Source organism: Neovison vison, chromosome 3, assembly GCF_020171115.1.
Source record: "Neovison vison isolate M4711 chromosome 3, ASM_NN_V1, whole genome shotgun sequence".
NCBI lineage: Eukaryota > Metazoa > Chordata > Mammalia > Carnivora > Mustelidae > Neogale > Neogale vison.
The window spans coordinates 175,807,598-175,831,318 of NC_058093.1; the positions used below are offsets into that span (position 1 = coordinate 175,807,598).

Genomic DNA, 23,721 nt, shown 5'->3' on the forward strand with positions numbered 1-23,721 from the left:
GAGGAGAAGCGCGGGCGCACGGGGTGGAAAGGAGAAGTGGGAGCGAGGAGCCGGAGGGGGCGGCCGCGGAGAGCGGGTGGCGGCGTCGCGAAGCGCCCAAGCCTCTCCTGCCTTCTCCGGCCGCGCCCCGTCCGCCCGCAGCCTCGCGGCGCCAGCCTCGACCCTCCGCGCTCCGGATCCGGCCGGCGGGGCGCGCCAGCCGCGCGCAGAATGTGGCAGCGGACACGGCCCCGGCCCCGCGCGTCCTGGCGCTGGGCGCTGGCGTTGCTGACCCTGGGCGGCGCAGGGCTGTGCCACGCCGGCCCGCAGCCCATGCACCCCGCGCGGCCGGGAGCCAGGAACAAGTAAGTGCGCGGTCCCTCTCCCGGATCCCGGCACCGAGCCCTGGGCCCCCAGCCTCCTCCTCCCCGACCCGCAGTCGGGTCCGCAGCTGCCCTGCCGAAGGCGAAGAGCAGCAGCCCGGGGTCCCCCTTGGGCTGCCCGGATGGCGCCTCCTCTCGGGAGGGCCGTGCGCTCCACCGCCCGCGCGGTGGATCTTGCCAGCCCTTCCAGCAGGGCTGCCTCCGGGGCCGCGGGGCGCAGGGAGTATCCCGCAGAGCAGGGCGACCAGGAATTACTGAAGCCCCTGGGACCACAGGCACGTTTCTTTACTTTCTTGTCGGCTAAAGGTGCGCGTTCCCCGAAGGCGCAGCCGCGCTCCCTCCGAAGGCTGCTTTGTGGGGCTCCCGCCTCCGCAGAGACGCGGGGCTCCCCGAGCCTCGCTCGGTCCGCGGCTCTTACCGGCTGGCCCCTTCTCCCCCAGCCTCATTGTTCTCAGGGTTTTACACTGTGGCTTCTCGCTCTCTCTCCTTCACCCCAGGAACTGGTGCGCCTACATCGTGAACAGGAATGTGAGCTGCTCTGTGCTGGAGGGAAGTGAGAGTTTTATTCAGGCTCAGTACAACTGTGCCTGGAACCAGATGCCCTGTCCGTCGGCGCTGGTGTAAGTCCTTGAGCCCAGGAGCGGGCGGGGTGCGTCGGGGCCTGGGCGGTGGGTGGCGTCGGAGCGTTGGGCTCCAGCCCGTCGGTAAATCTCTTCCAGAGGGAGAGAGAAAACTCAGCAGCTGAGAAGTCTGAGCGCTGAACGCTGAGCGGGGTCCCGGGCGCGCTGAGGGATTTTAGAAGCGTGTGTTGCCCTGAGTGACCATAGAGGATGCGCACGACTTGCGAGCCTGTGGTCGCCGGGGTATAGGAGGGGTGAACGAAGCCCCCACCCCCACCTCTTTTTTTTTTTCTTTCAATTTTATTACTAACATAAGGCAGCTGGACCTAATTAGATCCATATTGTGTGTGCTAGGACACACAGAAGATTCCAAAATGTATACGGCTAAAAACGTTGAAATGTAGGATTAGCTGAGAGGTTTGTTCTAGCCCGTGTCCTAAAAAAGGCGAGTTTTGTCCAAATGGCCCCATAAAACGGACCTCTTCCAGCGTTATAGCCCTTTAAACTGAAGTCCCAGCAATAACTTGCTTAAAAGTGAGTCATTTTTTTTTATGTTAGATTTGGGGATTCAGCAAAGACTTTGTTGGGAGAAAATGGTCATCTTTTTGATGAGAATTAATCATCGTTTTGCTTATAAAGATTTCATCATCTTAAAAAAACAAGGAGGAAGCAGTGCGATGGAATAGATATTCCGTTAACTACCTCACACACACTCAGTTATCTTCTGGTAATCCTTTGTGTTTTGGGGTAAGTTGGTTATCAGAGGAAGAGTGATGCAAATCAATGGCTGTTGGGGAACACATGGGATGGTTGAAATGAATTGTTTTCCCCTAAGAATAAGTTGTTTGTCTTAGGGCACTGTTGTCATTACAGCAAAGAATAGCTAGTAGGCGTATCGGTCTTTGGCAAAGCAAAGGGACAGACTGAAACTGTACTCCAGGAAATCTTATTCCAGAAGGCGGTAGATGAGGCTTCAGGCTTTGTGGGGTGGAAGTTGCCTCTGGATCATTCCACTTGGGCTGTTGGGGGAACTGCAAACAGGGAAGGGATAATTCCTGGTAGGCCAAGAGCAACAACAACAACGGCCTAGAAGAGACATACATGCCCCCCTCGAATATACAGAGGAACAGGCAGACATGGAATCCCTAGCTCCCTGAGTTGGATCTGTCAGAGGGGATGCACGCTGTCATAGTGCCTTTATCTGTACTCTGCAGTTTGTAGACCTCACAGTCCATGGCAGCAGTCAGGGAAAGGAGAACCGGTAAGATTTTTACATTGTGACAGAGACACGAACGAAGTACTCAACACGGTTTGAATGGATGTCCTTAAACTTAGAATTATTAGTCAGGAACATTTCATTTGTTTTACCCAAGAACTGCATTTTGTGGTTTGTTATTATCTAAAGACTTGTGGCAACTCAGATAAATGAATTTTTCATTTGGAGAGGTCATGCTTTTCATTTAAAAGATGTTTTTCTTTTCTTTTAAATTATCTGAAATTCTTTTAATGCTTGCAAAATTAAATGATGATTTAATTGTTGTATTTGACCAAACTCAGTGGAACAGATTCTTTGTCGTCAGTGGGGAGCAAATCACCTCCAGATCAGCAGGTTAATGAAACGCAGTTGGAGCATATTTTTGCCACCCAGTGGGAAGGACAACAAAAATTGCTATAAGAAATGACAGATGTTTCTGTTGTTTTCTTAAATAGAACCAAAATAAGTGACCTGAGTGTTTTTCTTCAGTAATAGCCACCTAAACAATTCAATTGTTTTTACATTTTAGATACTGCATTGTAAGTGTGAAATTTTAAAAACAAGAACAGACTGTTTTAGCTGATCAATCTGAACATTTTGAAATGTAAATAGTTAATTCAGTCTGGACTTTTTTCTGTTTCTTTAGAGCTAGACAAGGAATGGTTTATCTTATTTTTCAACTACTAAATGTGTCCTAAATTTTGATGCTTGGTGGATGATGGAAGTCAGAGCCCCTTTCTACTTAAAGAGAATGAATGGCTATTTAACATGGAATCTCCCAGGTGTTTCTGATGAATCCAGAAGTCCCAGTCACTTCTCTCAATTCATGGGGTCGTTTTCAGAATAGGTCTTCAGGATTTGATCCTTAGAACCTGAGGCTGGAGGTTGACAGAGAGGTTGGAGCCAGAATGCAGTTTGGCAGGTGGGGCCCGCTGAGTACCTGGGAGGGGCAGGTGTGCACCAGCAAGGCCTTGCGAGGATTGGGGCTGAGTGGAGTTTCTAGGCATGGTGGAGGGAAAGGAGAAGAAGGAACCAGAAAGGAGAGAGAGCAAAGCCAACTTTAGACAAGGAAACTTCATCTTAGGGCCCTCAGGAGGGGAGGTCCATAGGCTGAGGGGTCCTGTGAGGCCGGTGGTTTTAGCTAGCAGGAAGAATTTGCTTCTGCAGAAAAGACAGTGTCAGGTCAGTGGCGGACAGGCATTGCAGTTCGTGTGAGATTAAGGGAATAGGTCAAGAGGAAAGTCGATAACACAGGCATCACATGTGTTCCAAAGTCTTCGATGGAAAAAAGGGAGTTGATAGTAGCCAAACAGGTGAAGAATCACTTAGAGGGAAAATGCTGCGTGTTCTGAGATGGAAGTGGAGAAGCCAAGGGAGACACTGAGCATACTCTCAAACAGGGGGAGAAATCTGCTAGGAAACGAGGTTAAATGGGAAGTCCATAGAAATAAGTGGAAAACATCTGTGCCTGGTCGTGTCATTGGGCACTGAGCCTTGGCAGGCTGTACAGACCTAGTCCATGTGCCTTTCCAGAAGGGTTAGACCTTGCTCCATTTGCATATATGAAGAGCCTTCGATTCCAGGTTGCAAATTTGGGCATCATTATGTGAAACTAGGGCAGAGAGGGTGTTTGTGTATGTGCGCATTTAGAGTCATTATTTTTCTGAGACCGAAAGAAACTTCTGTGTGTCAGATGCTGCATTAGGGCTTTTCATTCCGTAGATGAGGTTATTTAATTCTTGCAACAACCGTTCAAGATGGAAACCATGGTCCCCGTCTTGCCAATGAGGAAACAGAGGCTAGATGTTCCCTAACTTATCTACAGTTACGTGATGCTAAGTGGCTAAGATGCCTGCAAACTGAGGGCTTCTGGCCTTCGGCCCCATAGCGATGGAGAATGCATTTGTTTGCTTTAGTGTGTGCCTTTTGTGGATTGCCCAGTACTTAACTATTAAGAACAATTACACCTTTCATAAAAGGCAATTCCCATGTAAAGTGATTGAGAACTGTTTGTGTGGGTTATTTCCCTCGATGCATTGGACTGTATAATTTTTCATACTGTCCACTATGCTATACGGTTTTTTAAAAATTTTCTTACCATTTTATTGAGATTTAATTGACATACAGCACTGCTTAAATTTAAGGTATACAGCCTAAGGACTTATATATGTTGTGAAATGATTGTCACAGTAAGTTAACATCCGTCATCTCATGAAAACAACCACAACAAAAAGGGCAAGTTTTCTCCTTGCGATGCAACCCTTAGGATCTACTCTCTTAACAGATTTCAAATACACCATACAGCAGTGTATGTATGTACATACACTCATGTACATTACATCCCCAGAACTTTATTACAACCGGAAGTTTGCACCTTTGACCACCTTCGTCCAGTTCCCACTCACCCCACGCTTCCCTCTGTTAGCCACAAATCTGGATTTTCTGTGAGTTTGTGTATTTCTTTTAGATTCTATGTATGTCTACATACAGACATACAGAATTTCTTTCTCTGACTTACTTCACTTGGCATAATGCCCTCAAGCTCCATCCTCACATGGTAGGATTTTTTTTTTTTTAGTGGCAGAATAGTATTCCATTGTCTGTATAAACCACAACATCTTTATCCGCTCATCAGTCAGCAGACGTGTAGGTTGCTTCCATGTCCTGAGCATGGGGTACTGACATCTGTTTAACGTCGAGTCTTTGTTTCCTTTGCGTATATACCAAGAAGTGAAGTTGCTGGGTCATAGGGTACTTCTATTTTTAACTTTCTGAGGAAACTCCACGCTGTTTTCCATAGTGGTTGCACCAATTTACATTCCCACCCACAGTGAACAAGCATTTCCTTTTCTCCCCATCTGCAGCAGCAACCATATCTTGTCCTTTTGATGTCTTATTTTAATAAAGCATTCAGGGCCTGACTTGGGTGAGAGAGCCTCCCAGGGGCACATTACTGTGAGCCCCTTCATCCCCTTACATCTTCAGAGCAACTGCATGGCGGTATTATCCCCATTCTACAGAGGGTCATGTAGTTAAGGAAGTAGTCAATCCTGGATCCAAATCCAATCATAATTCCAAGCCTTCTTCTCCCTCCACACCACATGGTCCCTTGCTGTCTGGACCCACACCCGAGGGTGAGTGTGATGCCTGCCACAGCGGGTGCTGGGACATTGGCACCCCTGGTGAGATGGAAGGGAGGGGCAGTGGTCTGAGGTTTCCTAGATCCCCGTCTACATGGTGATGGTGTTTGTGTGGACTGCTGGTAGGAGATGGCGCTCTCTTCTTCTTCTTGGACGAGGCATTGTTTCCTTTCCTGCATCGTTCATGCATTGTGGCAGTGATTCTGGATAGTCCCTAACCTCCCACTCCACGGCATCAAGTCCAGCTGACTTCTGTTAGTATTTGAGGCATTTGAGGGGCGTCCTCTGTGCAGAGCAGCTGCCCTGTAGGGGAGGACATCTGAGGATTCCAAGCTGGAAGGCAGGATTATTTCCCCGTATTCGCTTTGCTACCAGCTCGGGGCTGAGGCTCTGTAGGGCGGGGTTTCCTACTCTGTGCCCACAAACTGACTTGGGTTTATCAGCATCTACCCAACCCTGCTCCTGCCCCCTCTCGGGTGTGTTGCATCGGGGTGGAATTTTTCCTATGAGCTCTTTAAAAGAATCTCATCAGTTGGGGCAGGAACTGGGTGGGACCAGCTAGGGGAGCCTGTGCCGCTGTGATAACACAGAATTTGTGAATGTATAGCAGGTGTTGAGTTCTAAGTGCTGAGTTCCAGAACTCCTCTAATTCTCAGATTCAAGGGGAAGCAGATGGTCATTCAGTTGGAAGTAAAGTTGTCTATTAGAGAGCAATCTCAACCAGGAAAAGCTTTTTTTTTTTTTTGGACAAAGAACACTTAAGGCTGCGAAAATAATGAGGACTTACATCTTCTAGAGTGAATTTTACAGTTTCTACATCTCCAGGATTGGAATTCCATTCACCTGGAACACGTGCCTCTTGTGTGTATAGCTTGGAGGGTAATTTTTTTTCCTTCAGCTTTTAAACATCTTGCAGTCAGTTGGCTGTTAAAAGCTTTGCTCCTTGGGGCTCCTGGGTGGCTCAGTGGGTTAGGCCGCTGCCTTCGGCTCAGGTCATGATCTCAGGGTCCTGGGATCGAGTCCCGCATCGGGCTCTCTGCTCAGCAGGGGGACTGCTTCCCTCTCTCTCTCTGCCTGCCTCTCCATCTACTTGTGATTTCTCTCTGTCAAATAGATACATAAAATCTTAAAAAAAAAAAAAAAAAAGCTTTGCTCCTTGGGTCTGAGGGTAATTTGAATCAACTGAGGGAGCCTGAGCTGGTGTCTGGAGAAGGAGAGAATGCATGCTTGGAGTGACTGTTCCCCGACCCCAAGAGCCGAATGCGCTTTCACCCCTTCTTCTTGGCCTTCCTTATCAGCTTTTCGGGGCTACCTCTGTCTTGTTGCCCTAGAATCTTCTGACCTTCCTTTCAAGAGTCTTTGTACTTTCGTTCTTTCCCTCTTCTTAGGTTCCTAGTAGATAAGATGCTAGGTTTGTAGAGCCCTTCCACAGTCGTGTTTTTCTTATCACAAGCTCAGCCAGATAAGTTAGGATAGAGACAGGGGTCTTAGAAGAAGTTTGTAGTTCTGGGCTACATTTTTCACCTTTCTTATTAAAATTAATGGGATTCAAATAGAGCTTATGGTCTTAAAAAAATTGCTTCTCGTTAAACCCCCTTTTTGTCCCTTTATTTGTTTTTTTCCCACTGATCTGTTCTCTGTTGGCAGTTGGTAAATGAACTAAAATTCTGTGGTAGCCAGGAAAGGGGAGATAAATGGAGCAAGTGCCCCCTGAGGTAGTCCCTCTAACTGACTGATGTGGCCAATGTGTTCTGGAAGAGGAAATAGAAACCTTGGCTTCTGGCCTCTGCTCTACTGCCACTGAGCTGTGTGACTTCAGGAAAGTCCCTCAGCCTCTCTGAGGCACATTCTCCTCATCTCTACATTCCTGATGAAGTACCATAGCTAACAGAACTTTTAAAAGTGCACTATCACGGTGGATGGGGTAATTGGGTCATGGACATTAAGGAGGGCACGTGATCTAATGAGTACTGGGTATTTGTTTTGTTTTGTTTAAAGATTTTATTTATTTGTCAGAGAGAGAGAGCACAAGCAGGCAGAGTGGCAGACAGAGGCAGAGAGAGAAGCAGACTCCCTGCTGAGCAAGGAGCCCGATGTGGGGCTTGATCCCAGGACCCTGGGATCATGACCTGAGCTGAAGGCAGCAGCTTAACCAACTGAACCACCCAGGCATCCCAAGGGTGTTTTAGGCAACTGATGAACCACTGACCTCTACCCCTGAAACCAATAATACATTATATTTTAATTAATTGAATTTAAATACAAATAAGTTTTAAAAAAATAAACCATTCCATTTGATAAAAAGAAGAGTACACTATCATACTCCTGTAGGGTACACTTAGCAGGAAAGTCTCATGAACATTCCTTATTCTCATCATTTGGAGTGTTGCTGCTTCTCAGGCGGGCTTATCGTTGAAGGATTTGAATTTGGAGTTAACGCTTCTGGGCACGTTAGAGAAGGTCTAAAGTGCTAAAAAAAAAAAATGAAATAAACTCTGTAAACAAAGATAAGAATTAAGTAAATGAGTAAAATCAGCTTTCGGACATGACATTGACTTAGAGAGTGCTTCAGAAGCAGAGTCAGCAATGGTTTCTTTGGGGGATGCGCATCAGTGATTATGGACGATGTAAAGTAAATATTCTGGGGGTGGTGGGCCCTGGTCGCTGGTCCTGCAGGTGTGTGCGGGTCCGTGGCTGCTGGGCGGAGAGCCAGAGGGACCTTCCAGGTTGCGTGAGCCTCGGGAACTCTGCTCCTTCTCCCCCATTCGGGAGAATGAACTCAATCACCTTTCGGCCAGCCACTGTGCTGCTCTTACCCTTTGCCTTGAGAAAAAGTCCTCTTCCTCTGTTTGATAACGGCAGGACGTCACTAAGGTTCACGGAGTGTGAATAATACAGTAAGTACCGCACAGCACAGTTACCCAGTGTTTTACATCCTGGTGCTGAAAACCTAAAGCTGACAGACTGACCCATGTTCAGACGACGTACAGACTGTCACCCAAATGTTCTTCTGACTTATTGCTGGTCCGAACAAACACTGACTTTTTTTTAATGACTCAGAATTAACAGCTTCTGTCCTTGATAAAGCTGTTTTCTGGACTTAAAAATAACAAAGACCCACTTGATAAGATGATACCAGCCTGACTTTTCCTCACGGAGAACAATTTTCCTGGACAGCTTGAGAAAGGAACCTAGTTGTTGTCCACGTGACAGCAGTTCCTATTGGAGGAAAATAATGAAATGATTAAAATGAAACTCCCTGGGCACCTGGGTGGCTCAGTGGGTTGAGCCTCTGCCTTCGGCTCGGGTCATGACCTCAGGGTCCTGGGATCGAGTCCCTCATCGGGTCTCTGCTGGGAGAGAGCCTGCTTCCCTCTCTCTCTGCCTGCCTCTCCGTCAACTTGTGATCTCCCTCTGTCAAATAAATAAATAAAATCTTAAAAAAAAAAAAAAAATGAAACTCCCCAAGCAGTTTTCTTCTTTCTTTCTTGTTTTAAAGTGGTGATGTGTGCTGGACAAAAGTAGGGGCAGTTCAAACTAACCAAATCCCTGGTTTGAAAATGCTGTAGAAGCAAACTTTTCTGGGTGTGTTAGGACTCAGCTGTTCTTCCCCCCCCCGCTCCTCCCCCTCACTCTCCACTAAGAAAATATTAGATTAGGGAATACGCCTAAACATTATTCTCTGCAGTATCAGCCTTTCAGGGCAGTGTATTTTACTAGGCATTTGCTTAAGAGACCGATGGTTTAGATGAAGTCTTCTCACACTGGCCATTTCAACAAAAGGAAATTTACTAGGAGACCTCTCAAATTTTTCTAATATTTTCCGGCTTCATACATATTTGTGATTGTACAGGGTCTGCCGAATGGGCTTTATTCAGTTATCTTTTAAGAGATTTGCTCAAAAAAAAAAAAAAAGAGATTTGCTCACAATCCATTATTTTAAAAGGTTCTAGAGATTTCCTTCTTCAAGTTGTTTCTCTACAGCTGCTCAACAAGGATGCTGTTGAAGCATTGTGGGATACGGACCTAAATTTTTTTTTTTTTTTTCTGAACTACAGTGGTGAAAATGCCACCTGTTTTTCTGCTGAGGTTTTCCATGTATCTTGAATTCTTTTTATTTAAGTGCAATTAGCCAACATATAGTATATCATTAGTTTCAGAGGTAGAGTTTATCCGTTGTGTGTAACACGCAGGGCTCATCACATCACGTGCCTTCTGTAATGTCCATCACCCAGTCACCCTCCGTTTGTTTCCTTTGGTTAAGAGTCTCTTACAGTTTGTCTCCTTCTCTGAAAACAGAGCATAGAGCTGTGGCTCTGATTGCGACAGAACCCAGGGCGGGGCGAGTTTCACAATCCAGCCTTTTGCGGGAGATCTTTTCACCACTAAGCATTTCTCTGGCTTGTGTCAGTGTCAACGCAAAGAGCTCTCCCCAGCCGGTGGAATGAGGCCTTGGGCGGGGAGGCAGAGTTGAGCCTTTTTGAATATTCTGAACATTCCAGAATCTTGGGTCCTGCCGGCTGTCCCGACAAGCGCCCGGGCCTGGTTCAGGCGTCCGGGGGTGTGCGTTGGAGATTCATCAGCTGCTTTCAGCTGGGACAGCAGCTTTCCAGGACGACAGTGCCAGGTCAGGGGTCTGGCTCGGTCACAATCAACGAGGCTGCATCCCAACACGCTGCATCATCTTCTGGCAAATCACAAGATATTTGGGAGTCATTCTGTTGCATTACGGCAAAAACGGCTAGCAGATAGAACACAGATTCCTTGCTCACTGAGGGTACAGGAAGGAAGGCAGAAACCCCATCCATGGCTTGCTTCCTGAATTGAACAGCACAGTGCCCTCCAAACACTCCTTGTCAGAATTGGCACTGGGAAAATAATAATCCCAAAGAGTAGTCACTCTGTCCTATTTTATTTTATTTTTTAAAAAGAAAACATTTTAATTATCTGAGAGGTAGAGAATGAGTGAGAGAAAGAACATGCACGGGAGAAGGGGTACCGGGAGAGGGAGAAGCAGACTCCCCCCTGAGCAAGGAGCCTGACCTGGGGCTCGATCCCAGAGTGCTGGGATCATGACCCAAGCTGCAGACAGACGCTTAACCAGCTGAGCCACCCAGTTGCCCCTTGTCATTTCAAAATGCTAATTTATGCCTTTGGTTTTCTGTGTGTTATATTGTGCAAAATGGCAATTTTGTTTGTTTTTACAAAATGGCAATCTGAAGGAACTTAGAAAAAATTCTGTTTTGATGCTCTTCCTTAGTCAATGATCCATACCATGAAAAGTACAAAAACAAACATTAGGTCTATATTCCCAACAGATAAAGCAAATGGCTGTGTAAAGAGTAATATGATCCATTTAAAAAGAAAACCCAAAACTTTAGTTAAATCCTCATTTTGAAAAACTGAAAAACACTTAATGTTGTGGTTTTGCTTTCTACTTAATGGAGTTCTGTTATTGTATCGTCAAGACAAGACTATCTGGCACTCAATTTCATAGTCCTAAAGAGATTTTTAAACACCCTAGTGCAGAAATGCATTGTGTATGTATATAATATTTATTTTATATTTGTATTATATTTATATATAAATATTATACTTTATAATTATATATAATTATACTTTATAATTATATATAATTATATATAATTATACTTTATAATTATATATATTTATATATGTATGTATATATATGCATATATGTAATATAAAACAGCTTTATCAAGGTATAACCTACATAAACCATACATATTTAAAGTTCTATAACTAAATGCTTTGCCACGTGTATGCACCCATGAAGCCAATGTCACAATCCAGATATTGATCATAGCCATTACCCCCCAAATTTTCCTCATACCCCTTGGCCATCCTTTCCTTTGGTTTCTCCTCACATGACCCCTAGGCAGCAGCTGATCTGCTTTCTAGCACCGTAGATAAGTTTGGATTTTCTAGTGTTCTATGTGTAAGTAGTCATATACTACGTACTCTTATCTTAGCCTTTTTCCATTCAGCGTACTCATTTGGTGGTACCACCATGTCGTACTGTGGTATCAATAATTGATTGTATTGTTGAGTGGTATTCCCTTGTATGTGCGGACCACTGTGTATATATAATTGTTTTGTAGTGGAGGAATTGTGGCAAAATGGTGTGGAAACTCATTTGTCTTGATAGTAAGGTTACTTCTCTGGTTTTTCTGAAAACAAATTAGATGGTAACAGATGTATAACAGATGTAGGGCACTAGATAAAACCATAGTGGATGGAGTAAGAAAAACACTTTTCACGTTTAGAGCCCTGGAAAATGTTGGATTGAGGCTGCATAATTAGCTTAAGCCATTTCGAGTTGGCAGAAAGCTCAGTAGGGTTAAAGGAGACTCATTTGGAACTGTTGGTTACTCCGTTTCATTAGACAAATATATATATATATATATTTATTTTTTTTTTTTTAAAGATTTTATTTATTTGTTAGAGAGAGAGAGAGAGACAGAGCACAAGCATACAGAGTGGCAGGCTAGAGGCAGAGGGAGAAGCAGGCTCCCTGCCAAGCAAGGAGCCTGATGTGGGACTCAATCCCAGGATGCTGGGATCATGACCTGAGCTGAAGGCAGCCGCTTAACCAACTGAGCCACCCAGGCGTCCCTAGACAAATATATATTTTTAAAGATTTTTTTAATTTATCTGGCAGACAGAGACAATGAGAGAGGGGACATAAGCAGGGGGAGTGGGAGAGGGAGAAGCAGGCTCCCCACCAAACAGGGAGCCCGAGTGGTGCTTGATCCCAGGACCCTGGGATCATAATGTGAGCCAAAGACAGATGCTTAATGACTGAGCCATCCAGGTGCCCCTCATTAAACAAATATTTTGTGGAAGGCCTACGTCTGGCCCAGGACTAGGCCTATGGGGGCACAGCAAGGAACATGACCTCTGTCTTGCCCTCCAGAAGTTCACATCCAGTCAGTGAATGAGACATAGATAGAAAAAATTACAATGTGAAAGGTGGAAATGAGGGTTGCAGTACGGAAGTACAAGTAGCCAAGGATGATCAGAGGTGGAAGGAATTACTTCGGCCAGGAGGACTCCAAAAAACCTGTTCTCAGGTGGTGGTGACATCTTAGCAGGATGTCACTCAGCATCTTTGAAGGATGTCACTTGTCAGCTTTGCATCTTTGAAGGATGGTTCACATTGAGTATGTGCAGATATAAAACAAGAGAATGAGTATATGCCAGCATAAAACAAGAGAAGTGAGTTAGGGCCTGGAGAGAGAGAGAGGGAAGTAAGAGAGAGAGAGAGAGAGAGAAGTGAAGGGGCATCTGTGGGGAAGTGTGAACTGTCTGCAGGGCTGCCTTCTCCTGAGGGCTGAGCTGCTCTTCCAGGTGCATAGATGGCCACCTTCTTCCCAGTGTCTGACCCATTGTTTATTTGTCTCTATGTCCCATTGGATTAGGGCCCATCCCTCAATGGGGGATGAGGACTCCAACATACCTTTCTTGGGAGACATTAATTCAACCCATAACAACCAGTGTTGGGAGGTTGGGCTTTATCATTTAGGCAAAGGGAAGTCATGGAAGGTTTTTGATTTGGGACATCATCGGAATTTCGCCTCCAGATGTTGATCAGACCATGTGTGCAAAACAGCTCTGAGAGAGGGAGTACTGGGTGGGGACAAGGGGAGTTGGGAGGGAGCTCAGTCCATGCCATCTATGGAGAACGTGTGGTGGGTGCGGTGGGGGAAGCAGACCTGGCCATGCAGAGGATGAGAAGCAACCACCCAGTCAAATAGCCTGGTGGCCCATCTTCTGCACGGGTTGAGGGCACATGAAGAGCTGTCATGGGGTGATCTGTGTAGTGTGTTGACACCAAAAGGACCACATGTGTGAAGCAAGGCAAATTAGTTCAAGGACTGTCACGTGAAGGTAATGGCAGGATTTCCTTTACCCATGGGACAGTCTCTGCATTGTTCATCACCTTTGGTCAGGAACCAGCTACAATTTTTCACACGGGTAATTGAGACCATTATCACGGAAGGAACCCGTATTTTTAGTCTTACTGCAGTTTTTTGCCTTATGGTAAACTTAGCACATAGCACACAGAATGTATGGATATCACTTAGATAAAGCTTTATAGTTTTGCATTTTTCACAGCTATTGTCAAATCTTATTTTTCCAATATCTGAGAGGTAAAAGGGGGGTGCAAATATTAAAATGCCAATTTGTTTACTTAAGTTTTCATTTAAATTCTGGTTAGTTAGCATATGGTGTAGTATTGGTTTCAGGGGTAGAATTCAGTGATTCATCACTTACATACAGCACCCAGTGCTCATCCCAACAAGTGCCCTCCTTAGTACCCATCACCCATCTAGCCCACCCCCCCACCTCACTCCATCAACCCTCAGTTTGTTTTCTATAGCTAAGAGTCTCTGATGGTTTGCCTCCCTCTCTCTCCTTTTTTTTCCCTCCTCCCATCTTTGTCTATTTTGTTTCTTAAATTCCACATGACTGAAATCATATGGTGTTTGTCTCTCTTTGACTGACTTATTTCACTTAGCATAATACGCTCCAGCTTCATCCCTGTTGTTGCTAGGGCACCTGGGTGGCTCAGTCAGATCAATGCCTGCCTTTGGCTCAGGCCATGACCTCAGAGTCCTGGGATCAAGTCCCACATCAGGCTCTCTGCTCAGTGGGGAGTCGGCTTCTTCCCTTCACTCTCCCTCTCTCTCAAATAAATGTTGCTGCTAATAGCAGGATATCATTATCTTTGAAGGCTAAGTAATATTCCATTATATATATATACCACATCCTCTTTATCCATTCATCTCTCCATGGACATCTGCGCTCTTTCCATAGTTTGGCTAGTGTGGACATTGCTGCTGTAAACATTGGGATGCAGGTGCCCCTTCGGATCACTATTTTGTATCCTTTGGTTCAATACCCAGTAGTGCAATTCCTGGGTCATAGGGAAACTTTATTTTTAACTTTTTGAAGACCCTCCATACTGTTTTCTAGAGTGGCTGCACCAGCTTGTATTCCCATCAACGGTGCAAGAGAGTTCCCCTTTCTCCGCATCCTTGCCAGTGTCTGTTGTGTCCTGTGTTGTTAATGTTAGCCATTTTGACAGGTGTGAGGTGGTATCTCCTTGTAGTTTTGATTTGTATTCCCCTAATGATGATATTGAGCATCTTTTCATGTGTCTGTTGGCCATCTAGAAGTCATTTTTGGGAAAATGCCTATTCATGTCTTCTGCCTATTTCTTAAATGGATTATTTGGTTTTTTGGGTGTTGAGTTTGATAAGTTCTTTACAGATTTTGGATACTAACCCTTTCGGTCATTTGCAAATATTCTCCCATTGAGTAGGTTGCCTTTTAGTTTTGTTGATTATTTCATTTACTATATAGAAGCTTTTTATTTGATTAAGTCTCAGTAGTTTATTTTTGCTTTTGTTTCCCTTGCTTCAGGAGACATATTTATAAAAAAGTCACTATGGCTAATGTCAAAGAGGTTACTGCTTGTGTTCTCTTGTAGGATTTCCTGTCTCACATTTAGGTCTTTGATCCATTTGTGGTCTATTTTTGTGTATGGTGTAAGAGAGTGGTCCTTTTTCTTTCTTTCGTATGTTTCTATACCATTTTGCCAACACCATTTGTTGAAGAGACTGCCTTTTTTTCCATTGGATATGCTTTACTGCTTTGTTGAATATTAGTTTACCATAGAGTTGAGTGTCCATTTCTGGATTTTCCATTCTATTCCATTGATCTATGTGTCGGTTGTGCTAGTACATGCTGTCTTGTGTTCACAGGGTTTTTTTTTTTTTTTAATTTAATTTTTTCAGTGTTCCAAGATTCATTGTTTATGCACCACACCCAATTTACAGGTTTGTTATACAAATTGAAGTCTGGAATTGTGATGTCTCTAGCTTTGTTTTTCTTTTTCAAGATTGTTTTGACTATTCAGGGTCTTGTGTGATTCCATAGAAATTTTAGGATAGTTTGTTCTACCTCTGTGAAAAATGCTGGTGGTATTTTGATAAGGATTGCATTAAAAGTGTAGATTGTTTGGGTGGTATGGAATTTTAACAGTATTCTTCCAATCCATGAGCATGGGGTTGTTTTTCCATTTCTTTGTATTATCTTAATTTCTTTCATAAGTTTTCTCTTTTTAAAAAAGATTTTATTTATTTATTTGACAGAGATCACAAGTAGGCAGAGAGGCAGACAGAGAGAGAGAGGAGGAAGCAGTCTCTCCACAGAGCAGAGAGCCCAATGTGGGGTTTGATCCCAGGACTCTGGGATCATGACCTAGCCAAAGGCAGAGGCTTTAACCCACTGAGCTAGCCAGGCACCTCCATAAGTGTTCTGTAGTTTTTGGAGTACAGATCTTTTACTCCTTTGGTTAGGTTTATTCCTAGGTATCTGATGGTTTTCGGTGCAAATGTAAATGGCATTGATTCTGTGAGTTCTCTTTCTACTGCTTCATTACTGGTGTATAGAAATATAAGACATGGGGTACCTGGGTAGCTCAGTCGGTTAAACATCTGATTCTTGGTTTAAGCTCAGGTCAGGATCTCATGGGTCATGAGGTGGAGCCTCTGTCAGGCTCTGCAGTCAGCAGGGGTTCTGCTTGAGGAGTCTCTCCGTCTGCGCTTCCCCTAACTTGTATGCAAGCTCTCCCTCTCTCGTTCGAATAAATAAATCTTAAAAAAAAAAAAAAAGAAATGCAAGACATTTCTGTATGTTGATTATCCTGCAACTGCTCAATTCATGTATCAGTTCTAGCAATTTTTTGGTGGAATCTTTCACGTTTTCTAGAGTATCATGTCATCTGTGAATAGTAAAATTTGACTGCTTGCTTGCCAATTTGGATGCCTTTTATATCTTTTTGTTGTCTGACTGCTGTGGTTAGGGCTTCTAATACTATGTTAAATAATAGTGGTGAGAGTGGACTTCCCTGTCTTACTCCTGACCTTGGAGGAAAAGCTCTCAATTTTTTCCCTTTGAGGATGATATTAATTGTGGGTCTTTTGTATATGGTCTTTCTGATGTTGAGGTATGTTCCTTCTACTCCTACATTGTTGAGGGTTTTTATCAAGAATGGTTGCTGTACTTTGCCAAAGGCTTTTTCTGCATCTATTGAGAGGATTATATGATTCTTATCCTTTCGTCTATTAATGTGGTGTATCATATTGGTTGATTCTCAAGTACCAAACCACCCTTGCAGCCCAGCAATAAGTCTCACTTGGTTGTGGCGAATAAACTTTTTAACGTGCTGTTGGATTCAAATTTTTGCATCCATGTTCATCAGGTATATTGGCCTGTAATTCTCCTTTTAGTGGGGTCTTTGTCACATTTTGGAATCAAGGTAATGCTGGCCTCATAGAATGAGTTTGGAAGTCTTCCTCCCATTTCTAATTATTTGGAACATTTTGAGAAGAATAGATATTGACTCTTCTTTAAATATGTGGTAGAAGGGGCGCCCGGGTGGCTCAGTCATTAAGCATTCGCCTTCGGCTCAGGTCATGATCCCAGGGTCCTGTGATTGAGCCCCGCATCGGGCTCCCTGCTCAGTGAAGAGCCTGCTTCTCCCTCTGCCTCTGCCTGCCACTCAGCCTACTTCTGCTCTTTCTGTCAAATAAATAAATAAAATCTTTTTAAAAAAAATGTGTGGTAAAATTCCCCTAGGAAGCCATCCAGCCCTGGGCTTTTGTTTGTTGGTAGATTTTTGATTACGGATTCAATTTCTTTGCTGGTTATAGTTCTGTTCAAGTTTTCTATTTCTTCCTGTTTCAGTTTTGGTAGTTTATGTGTTTCTAGGAATTTATCAATGTCTTCCAGATTGCCCAATTTGTTGGCGTATAATTTTTCATAATTTTCTCTTATAGTTGTTTGTGTTTCTGTGTGTTGGTTGTGATCTCTTCTCTTTCATTTCTGATTTAATTTATCTGAGTCCTTTCTCTTTTCTTTTTGGTAAGTCTGGCTAGGGGGTTATCAATCTTCTTCTTTCAAAGAACCAGCTCCTAGTTTCATTGTTCTGTTCTACTTTTTTTTTTTCTATATCATTTATATCTGCTCTGATGTTTATTATTTCTCTTCTTCTGCTGGCTTTAGGCTTTATTTGCTGGGGTGTTTGTTTTTTTTTTTTTCCCTAGCTCCTTTAGGTGTAAGCATAGGTTGTATATTTGACACTTCTCTTGCTTCTTGAGGTAGGCCTGCATTGCTATGTACTTATAGATGCCAATTTATATTTGAGGTAACTGAGGATTAGAGAAGTTTTCAGGTCTTGTCTGGCACAACTGGTCTTTGGCTGGTTGGGACCGGAGCAGCCACAATTGTCAAGGATAATAGAATTGGATGTTGTCCATACCTTCTCCACAGATATAATTGCTCAGTATAGGATCCCAGAAACTCAAGGAAAGCCATAAGGTGGCGGCTGGGTACCACCTGGTAATCATCCAAGGGGTGTTTGCTGAATGCACAGGGAAAGGAGAGCATGCGGGTTTCAATTTCTCTATTAAGACTATTTTGTTTGTTTGTTTGTTTTTTTCCAATTTATTTATTTTCAGAAAAACATTATTCATTATTTTTTCACCACACCCAGTGCTCCATGCAAGCCGTGCCCTCTATAATACCCACCACCTGGTACCCCAACCTCCCACCCCCCCAAGACTATTTTTTTATAACAGTTAATATTCACTGTAAAATTGAGGGAAGGTGCATAGATTTCCCACACTCCTACTTCCTCCCCACACGCACAGCCTCCTCTGTTCTCACCATCCCCCACCAGAGTGGTACATTTGGTACAGTCGATGAGCCTGCATTGACACATGATAATAACCTGAAGGCCCATAGTTTACACTAGGCTTTATTTTGGGGAGGACCTGTGATTTTAGCTTATCTTTCCTCCTATTGTTAAGAATCATATGTGTTTAAAAAAAAAGAATCATGTGTTGAGTTCAGTTTTGATTTTTAGTTATGGAGACCATCAATTTGAATAACTGTCTTTTTGGTTTGTGTTTTTAAAATGGAGGTTGTGACACACATATAGTCTTGAAAATAATTGTTAATGCGGAATGAAAGTGAGGTGGCTTGCACTAAAATGAGGATTTGAGGTGTGGCGGATTCCTGTTAAATCAGTCAAAGTCATGATGTGATTCAGCTTCTTGAACTGGCAGTTTCAATGTGACCTTTAGAAGTGTTTTGCCAAGATGTAAGTGTTCATTGACTATGTCTCCAACAGGTGATACAGCTTTTGGTCTGTAAGAGTTCATGTTACACAACTGTAAATCAAAATTCAGCTGCGTAAATTTTTAAGATTGTAGTGTTGTTACTCAGCAATTCATGAATTAGACAGCACCCCACTTAGTAGAGAGAGAGAAGGGGAGCTCCAAAGAGTTGTTCAAAATGAACAGCTTTCATAGGCAGAAAATGGTGGGAAAAGGAAGTTTCTAAAGAGTGGATTGTTCAAGACAAGGTTGCTTTTGAATGTGGTTGAAAGGGGTCTGTCAGTAGATTACCTCATTAGTGCTAACCAGGTAATTCTAGATTAACTGATAAAAGGTTACATTCCTGGGAGAGGCAGAAATGACAGGTTAGATACTGTGTCTTGGTTTGCTGACATGGTGCTTAAGCACAAGAGAGTCCATTTGGGCCCCTTTACTCGTTGTGTTTTTTTTTTTTTTTTTTTTTTTAAGATTTATTTATTTGAGAGATAGAGACAGAGAGAGAGAGCATGAGTGGGTGGTATTCTTTTTTTTTTTTTTTTTTTTTTAAAGATTTATTTATTTGAGGGCAAGAGCATGAGCAGAAGGGGCAGAGGAAAAGAATCTGGAGCTGACTCCAGGCTGAGCACAGAGCCCCAGGCGGGGCTGAGATCATGACCTGAGCCAAAACCAAGAACTGGCCAAGTAACCGGCTGAGCCTCTCAGGTGGCCCGTGATCTCTTTTTTAACACCAGTATAAAGAATGATTTCGTGGTTTTGGGAAGATACAGTGATCAAAAACAGAACTTCATTTTGAGAAAGATCGATTATAAAAATCTAGGGAAGTATTTCAAAGAATAATTTGTGGCTTTGCAAATATGCTGGCCTATGCATTTTATTTGTAAAAAATGGAAGCCAGTTTCAGTGAAGGCTGGGGGTGGTGGGCCAGCACATGCCCCTGCTTACTGGGAGGACAGGAACTGCTACGGAAACCACATATTGTTCTACTTAAAGTAAACAACACAATAATGCAATCTATGTAATTTTTCTTAAAAAATAAACACGATTTCAAGGAAATGGAAGCAAGCCACTATCTTTAAAACTAGTTAACTGATGTCAGTTGGGCTCCCCTTCACCTCACAGTCTATGTATTTGTCTCCCTTCTCAATTTGCAAAGAATTGTGGATGCCCAGAAGGTTCCCTACAAACTGGGATGGTGTCCAAGGCCTACTGTCCAACAGCCCCCTTGCACCTGGGTTCTGTATGGCTCTCTCAGAACCACACGGAGCAGGCCAACTTAGGGAACAGCCTCCAATGCCCTGAGAAAACCCAGTCCGACAAGGCTGCACGGGTAGTGAGGCCTCTCCTGAAGACTGTGGCTATGGTTAGAGGATACCACTGTGTCCTCAGCCTTAAACCTCCATTGGCCACCTCAGGCATTTTGGAGAAGAGTGCCCTCACTTCTTTGTCCTCTGGTGACCTCCTGCTCTGTCACCCATACCCATCTGAGAGCAAATAAGCCAAATCCTTCTCCTCAGTGGGCTAGGCAGTCCCCACCCCCTGCTCGTCCACACCCCCAGACCTGGGCTGAGGTGGGTTGTGGCAGCACCTTCCAAAGAAAAACCATGCTCTTTCTGAATGGAGTTCAGGTGAATGGAAATCTCTCTACCTCACTGTGTTAAATGTAGATTAAGAAAAAAACCTAAAGGGGGGCTCCTGGGTGGCTAAGTCACTTAAACGTCTGCCTTCCACTTAGGTCATGATCCCCAGGGTCCTAGGTAGGATTGAGCTGGCATCAGGCTCCCTGCTCAGTGGGAAGCCTGCTTCCCCCTCTCCCACTCCCCCTGCTTGTGCTCCCTCTCTCACTGTGTCTCTGTCAAATAACAAATAAAATCTCTTGAAAAAATAATAAAATTAAAGTAATTTAACATAAAATCTTAAAAAAAAAAAAAGAAAAAGAAAAAGAAAAAAAACCCTAAAGGAATATTGGGTTATCCTGGACAAGACCTAGGAAACTAGACTATAACATTGTGGTCCTTTTCCTCCCCAGTGTGGTCATAAATTAGAAAAGGAATGGAAGTGTTCCTGTATTTGCAATACGTCAGATTATTACTTTTAACTGAGAATGGATTGACCCAAAGGAAGAAAGTGTTGTTTTTGTATCTGCTGAGAAATTCCTACTATCTTGGGATTTTCTCAGGGTCTCAGGGACCTCACCCAGTCACAGGTGTGGTCTAAAGCTTGCCAGCATCCATGGTCTGCAGCCAAAGAATTGAGATCCCTATAGGGGAGGGATGGATGTTGCAAACCAAGTCAAAGGAAGCACAGGAAAAAAGATTTTGAAATGACTGTGATTTTCATAGAAGAATTTGAGGAAATGACTTCTCTTTAAAAAAAAAAAAGAAAGAGGAAATAATCAAAGTAGAGTTATTTGGTAGTTCTGGAAAGAAAGGTTTGGGTTTGCGGTGAGCATTTTGGGGGCGGGCTGAGCCGGCAGATGTTCTCATGGCTCGCGCTGTGGGAACCCAGAGGATGAGGGCATCGGGGAGTGAGCAGGAGGAGTGTCCTGTGATTCTGGTTCTGGGAATGAGGAAACATGATGTCAGTGTGAGGAATGGAACCGTATAGAATTTTTTCTGAGGGGGTGGTTGGGAGGGAAGCATCCTGCAGCCCCGATTAACCATCCTGGAAGGAATCCTGTGGGAGAATGCAGACCTTTGTTGTGGATTACTGAGCCTTCCAGAAAGCCATTCCCTCCTCCCCCCTGCCTGCCCTGGCCTGGCCAGCTCTCCTCCCCACTGTGGCTTGACTTTTGTAATGGATTTCCCAAAGTCAGGAAGTCAAACTAATAATGTAGACTCCTAGGAGCACATGCATAAGCTGTATTTCACGGTGCTAGACATGCCCTACTCTTGGAGACATGGTCCTTTCTAGCATTGCGTGCTTTCTCTGAAGGAAGCTACCCACTGCTCTCGCCAGCGACCCAAGAATATCTGCTGCACCGTCTGCTCCGGACTTGGGACCCCGCCTCCACCGAGCTGCGGTGGTTTTCCTCGGTCACCTTCTTTAGGACCGCAGAGTGGCTCTGTCCCAAGGGGGAAGCGGTGGGGGGCACCATCTTAAAGGATGAAGGGGGAAAATTGGGCTGTGTGGTCGGAGCAAACCACTGAGGAGTAGAGAGAGTCTAGGTTTTGAAATCTAACTTGTCACTCTAAGTACGTAAGGAAATTAATTCAAGAGTAAACAAAATAAGCAGCTAACGATTGTGGTGTCTCCAGCAAATTAGTGTCCCTTTGTACGGGGAAGCAGACAGTCTCCTGTGGGTATGGTTTCATTTTGAACACCTTGTTTTGGTCTAGGATATGTTTTTGTTTTTGTTTTTTAAGTGAACAGAGCTATCTTGTAATCTGATTTCAATCAGGGCTCATCCAACTTTTGGTTTTATTAGATGTATTTTGTATTTCAGAAATATATTTGCCCAAGCATTCTGGCTTTTAACAGATGGATTTGCCTAAAAGCCAAGGAAAATACTTTCTATTTCTTTCCTTCCATTAATTTCTGCATGCAGAGATCTAATTAAAATTGTACAGCAGAAAAAGATAAGATGAAAATTCTGGTTCGTGTGTGTGACGTGCCTTCACCTGAAAGAAGGCCTTTTGGTTCCTTTACTTTGTCCTGTGTGGGAGCCTTTTTCATCCTGTGGAAGGGACCTTGGGTAGATAGAGTCACCTCCTCAGACTGTAGAGATTGTCCTTGTAGATGCACATGGTTTCCAGTGGCCAAGGTTGGTTATCAGTAAGAGAGTATGGATTCAAGAGTTCTGGAATCACTTCCAGTTTCAAACTTTGTAGCCTCTGTTGCCTGATTGCGTTTTCTGTCGCTACTTCCATAAAGAACACACCTGTTTATTCACTAATGGGAAAACAGTTAACAGTGGAAGCCAGAAGAACCCCATTTGTCACAAGAAGCTTCTAGAAAATTAGTTTACTGTCTTGTCAATCTCTAAATTAGCACATGAGAACTTTGTAAAAAAGCAGGGAGACTTTGACCTGTGCTACAACATGGGTGAACCTGGAGGGTGAAGGACTTCAGAGCAGGCCATACCAAAACGTGCCGTGTTGGCATATTGGTTAGTTTAACCTGAAGGCAGTTGAGGAAAAGCAGAGACAAGAAGAACTCTCTGTTTTCCCTGGGTTTCTGTCTCCCCTGTACCAGGATGAAGAGAATGACCCTGTCACTGTACATAGATAAGACTGCATAAGCAAACCTTACTAAAATAACCCTTCCCTCCCCTCAGTTTCCTCCGTAAACTTCCTAGCCACAGTCCCACACTTTATTACCCCTAGAAGCCCAAACCCCTTTTCCTTGGTCTCATGACTTCACAATTTATTACCCTGTGTTAAAATGGTAGACAGGCTCCTGAGTCTAACAGCTTGTTTTCACTTTTTACTGTAAAGCTCCAAACATGTAAACATTTGGATGCCTTATCTCCTGTCTTTTGTCAGTTTAATTTACAGGACCCAGATCAAACCTAAGAGGGTAGAGGAAAAGTGTCTTTCTCTCCTACAAGGACATGAGGCTAAGGGAAATAAGGCATTCATGAAAGGACAGACCCTGTATGATTCCACGTCTGTTAAGTCCCTGAGGAGGTCAGATTCATAGAGACAGAAAGTGCAATGGCGGTTGCAGGGGATGAGAGGGAGGGAGCGTGGGGAGTTTGTGTCTAACCGGTATAGAGCTGCAGTTTGGGAAGATGAAGAATGTTCTGGGGTGACAGTTGTCTAACAGTGTGAGAGGGCTTAATGCCACTGAACGGTGCTGGTAAAAATGGTCAAGATGGTCCTTTTCTTTTTTTTTTTTTGTAGGGACTGAGTTTGAATCAGTTACCCCCTGGCATCCCAGTCCCCCCGCCCCATTAGCCAGGGCTAATTCATCAGAGCGGTGTCCCCTGGATGAGGACCAGGAATGCTTCTCCACGGCTCCCCACCACCTTTCAGCTTTTCCTTCCTCTCAACACTCTTCCCTGCTTAGGATTTTCCTGAACTTGGGGGGAAGATATGCTTATGCTTCTTTAGCCCCCTGTTAACTCCTGGTTAGCTCCCTATTTCTCGAAAGCAAACACTATGGGAGAGGTTTTGAGGGCCACGCTGTACCTCC

At 44.1% G+C, this 23,721-nt stretch overlaps 1 protein-coding gene across 1 annotated transcript in view; it reads left to right on the forward strand.

The window, feature by feature from the left end:
- Positions 1-210: 210 nt before the first annotated feature.
- EMILIN2 (elastin microfibril interfacer 2) overlaps positions 211-23,721 on the forward strand; it is a 55,890-nt gene continuing 32,379 nt past the window's right edge. The window contains exons 1-2 of the mRNA XM_044243331.1: positions 211-344; positions 860-982. Of these exons, the coding sequence (XP_044099266.1) occupies positions 211-344; positions 860-982 (257 nt within the window). The remainder of the gene's footprint in view (positions 345-859; positions 983-23,721) is intronic.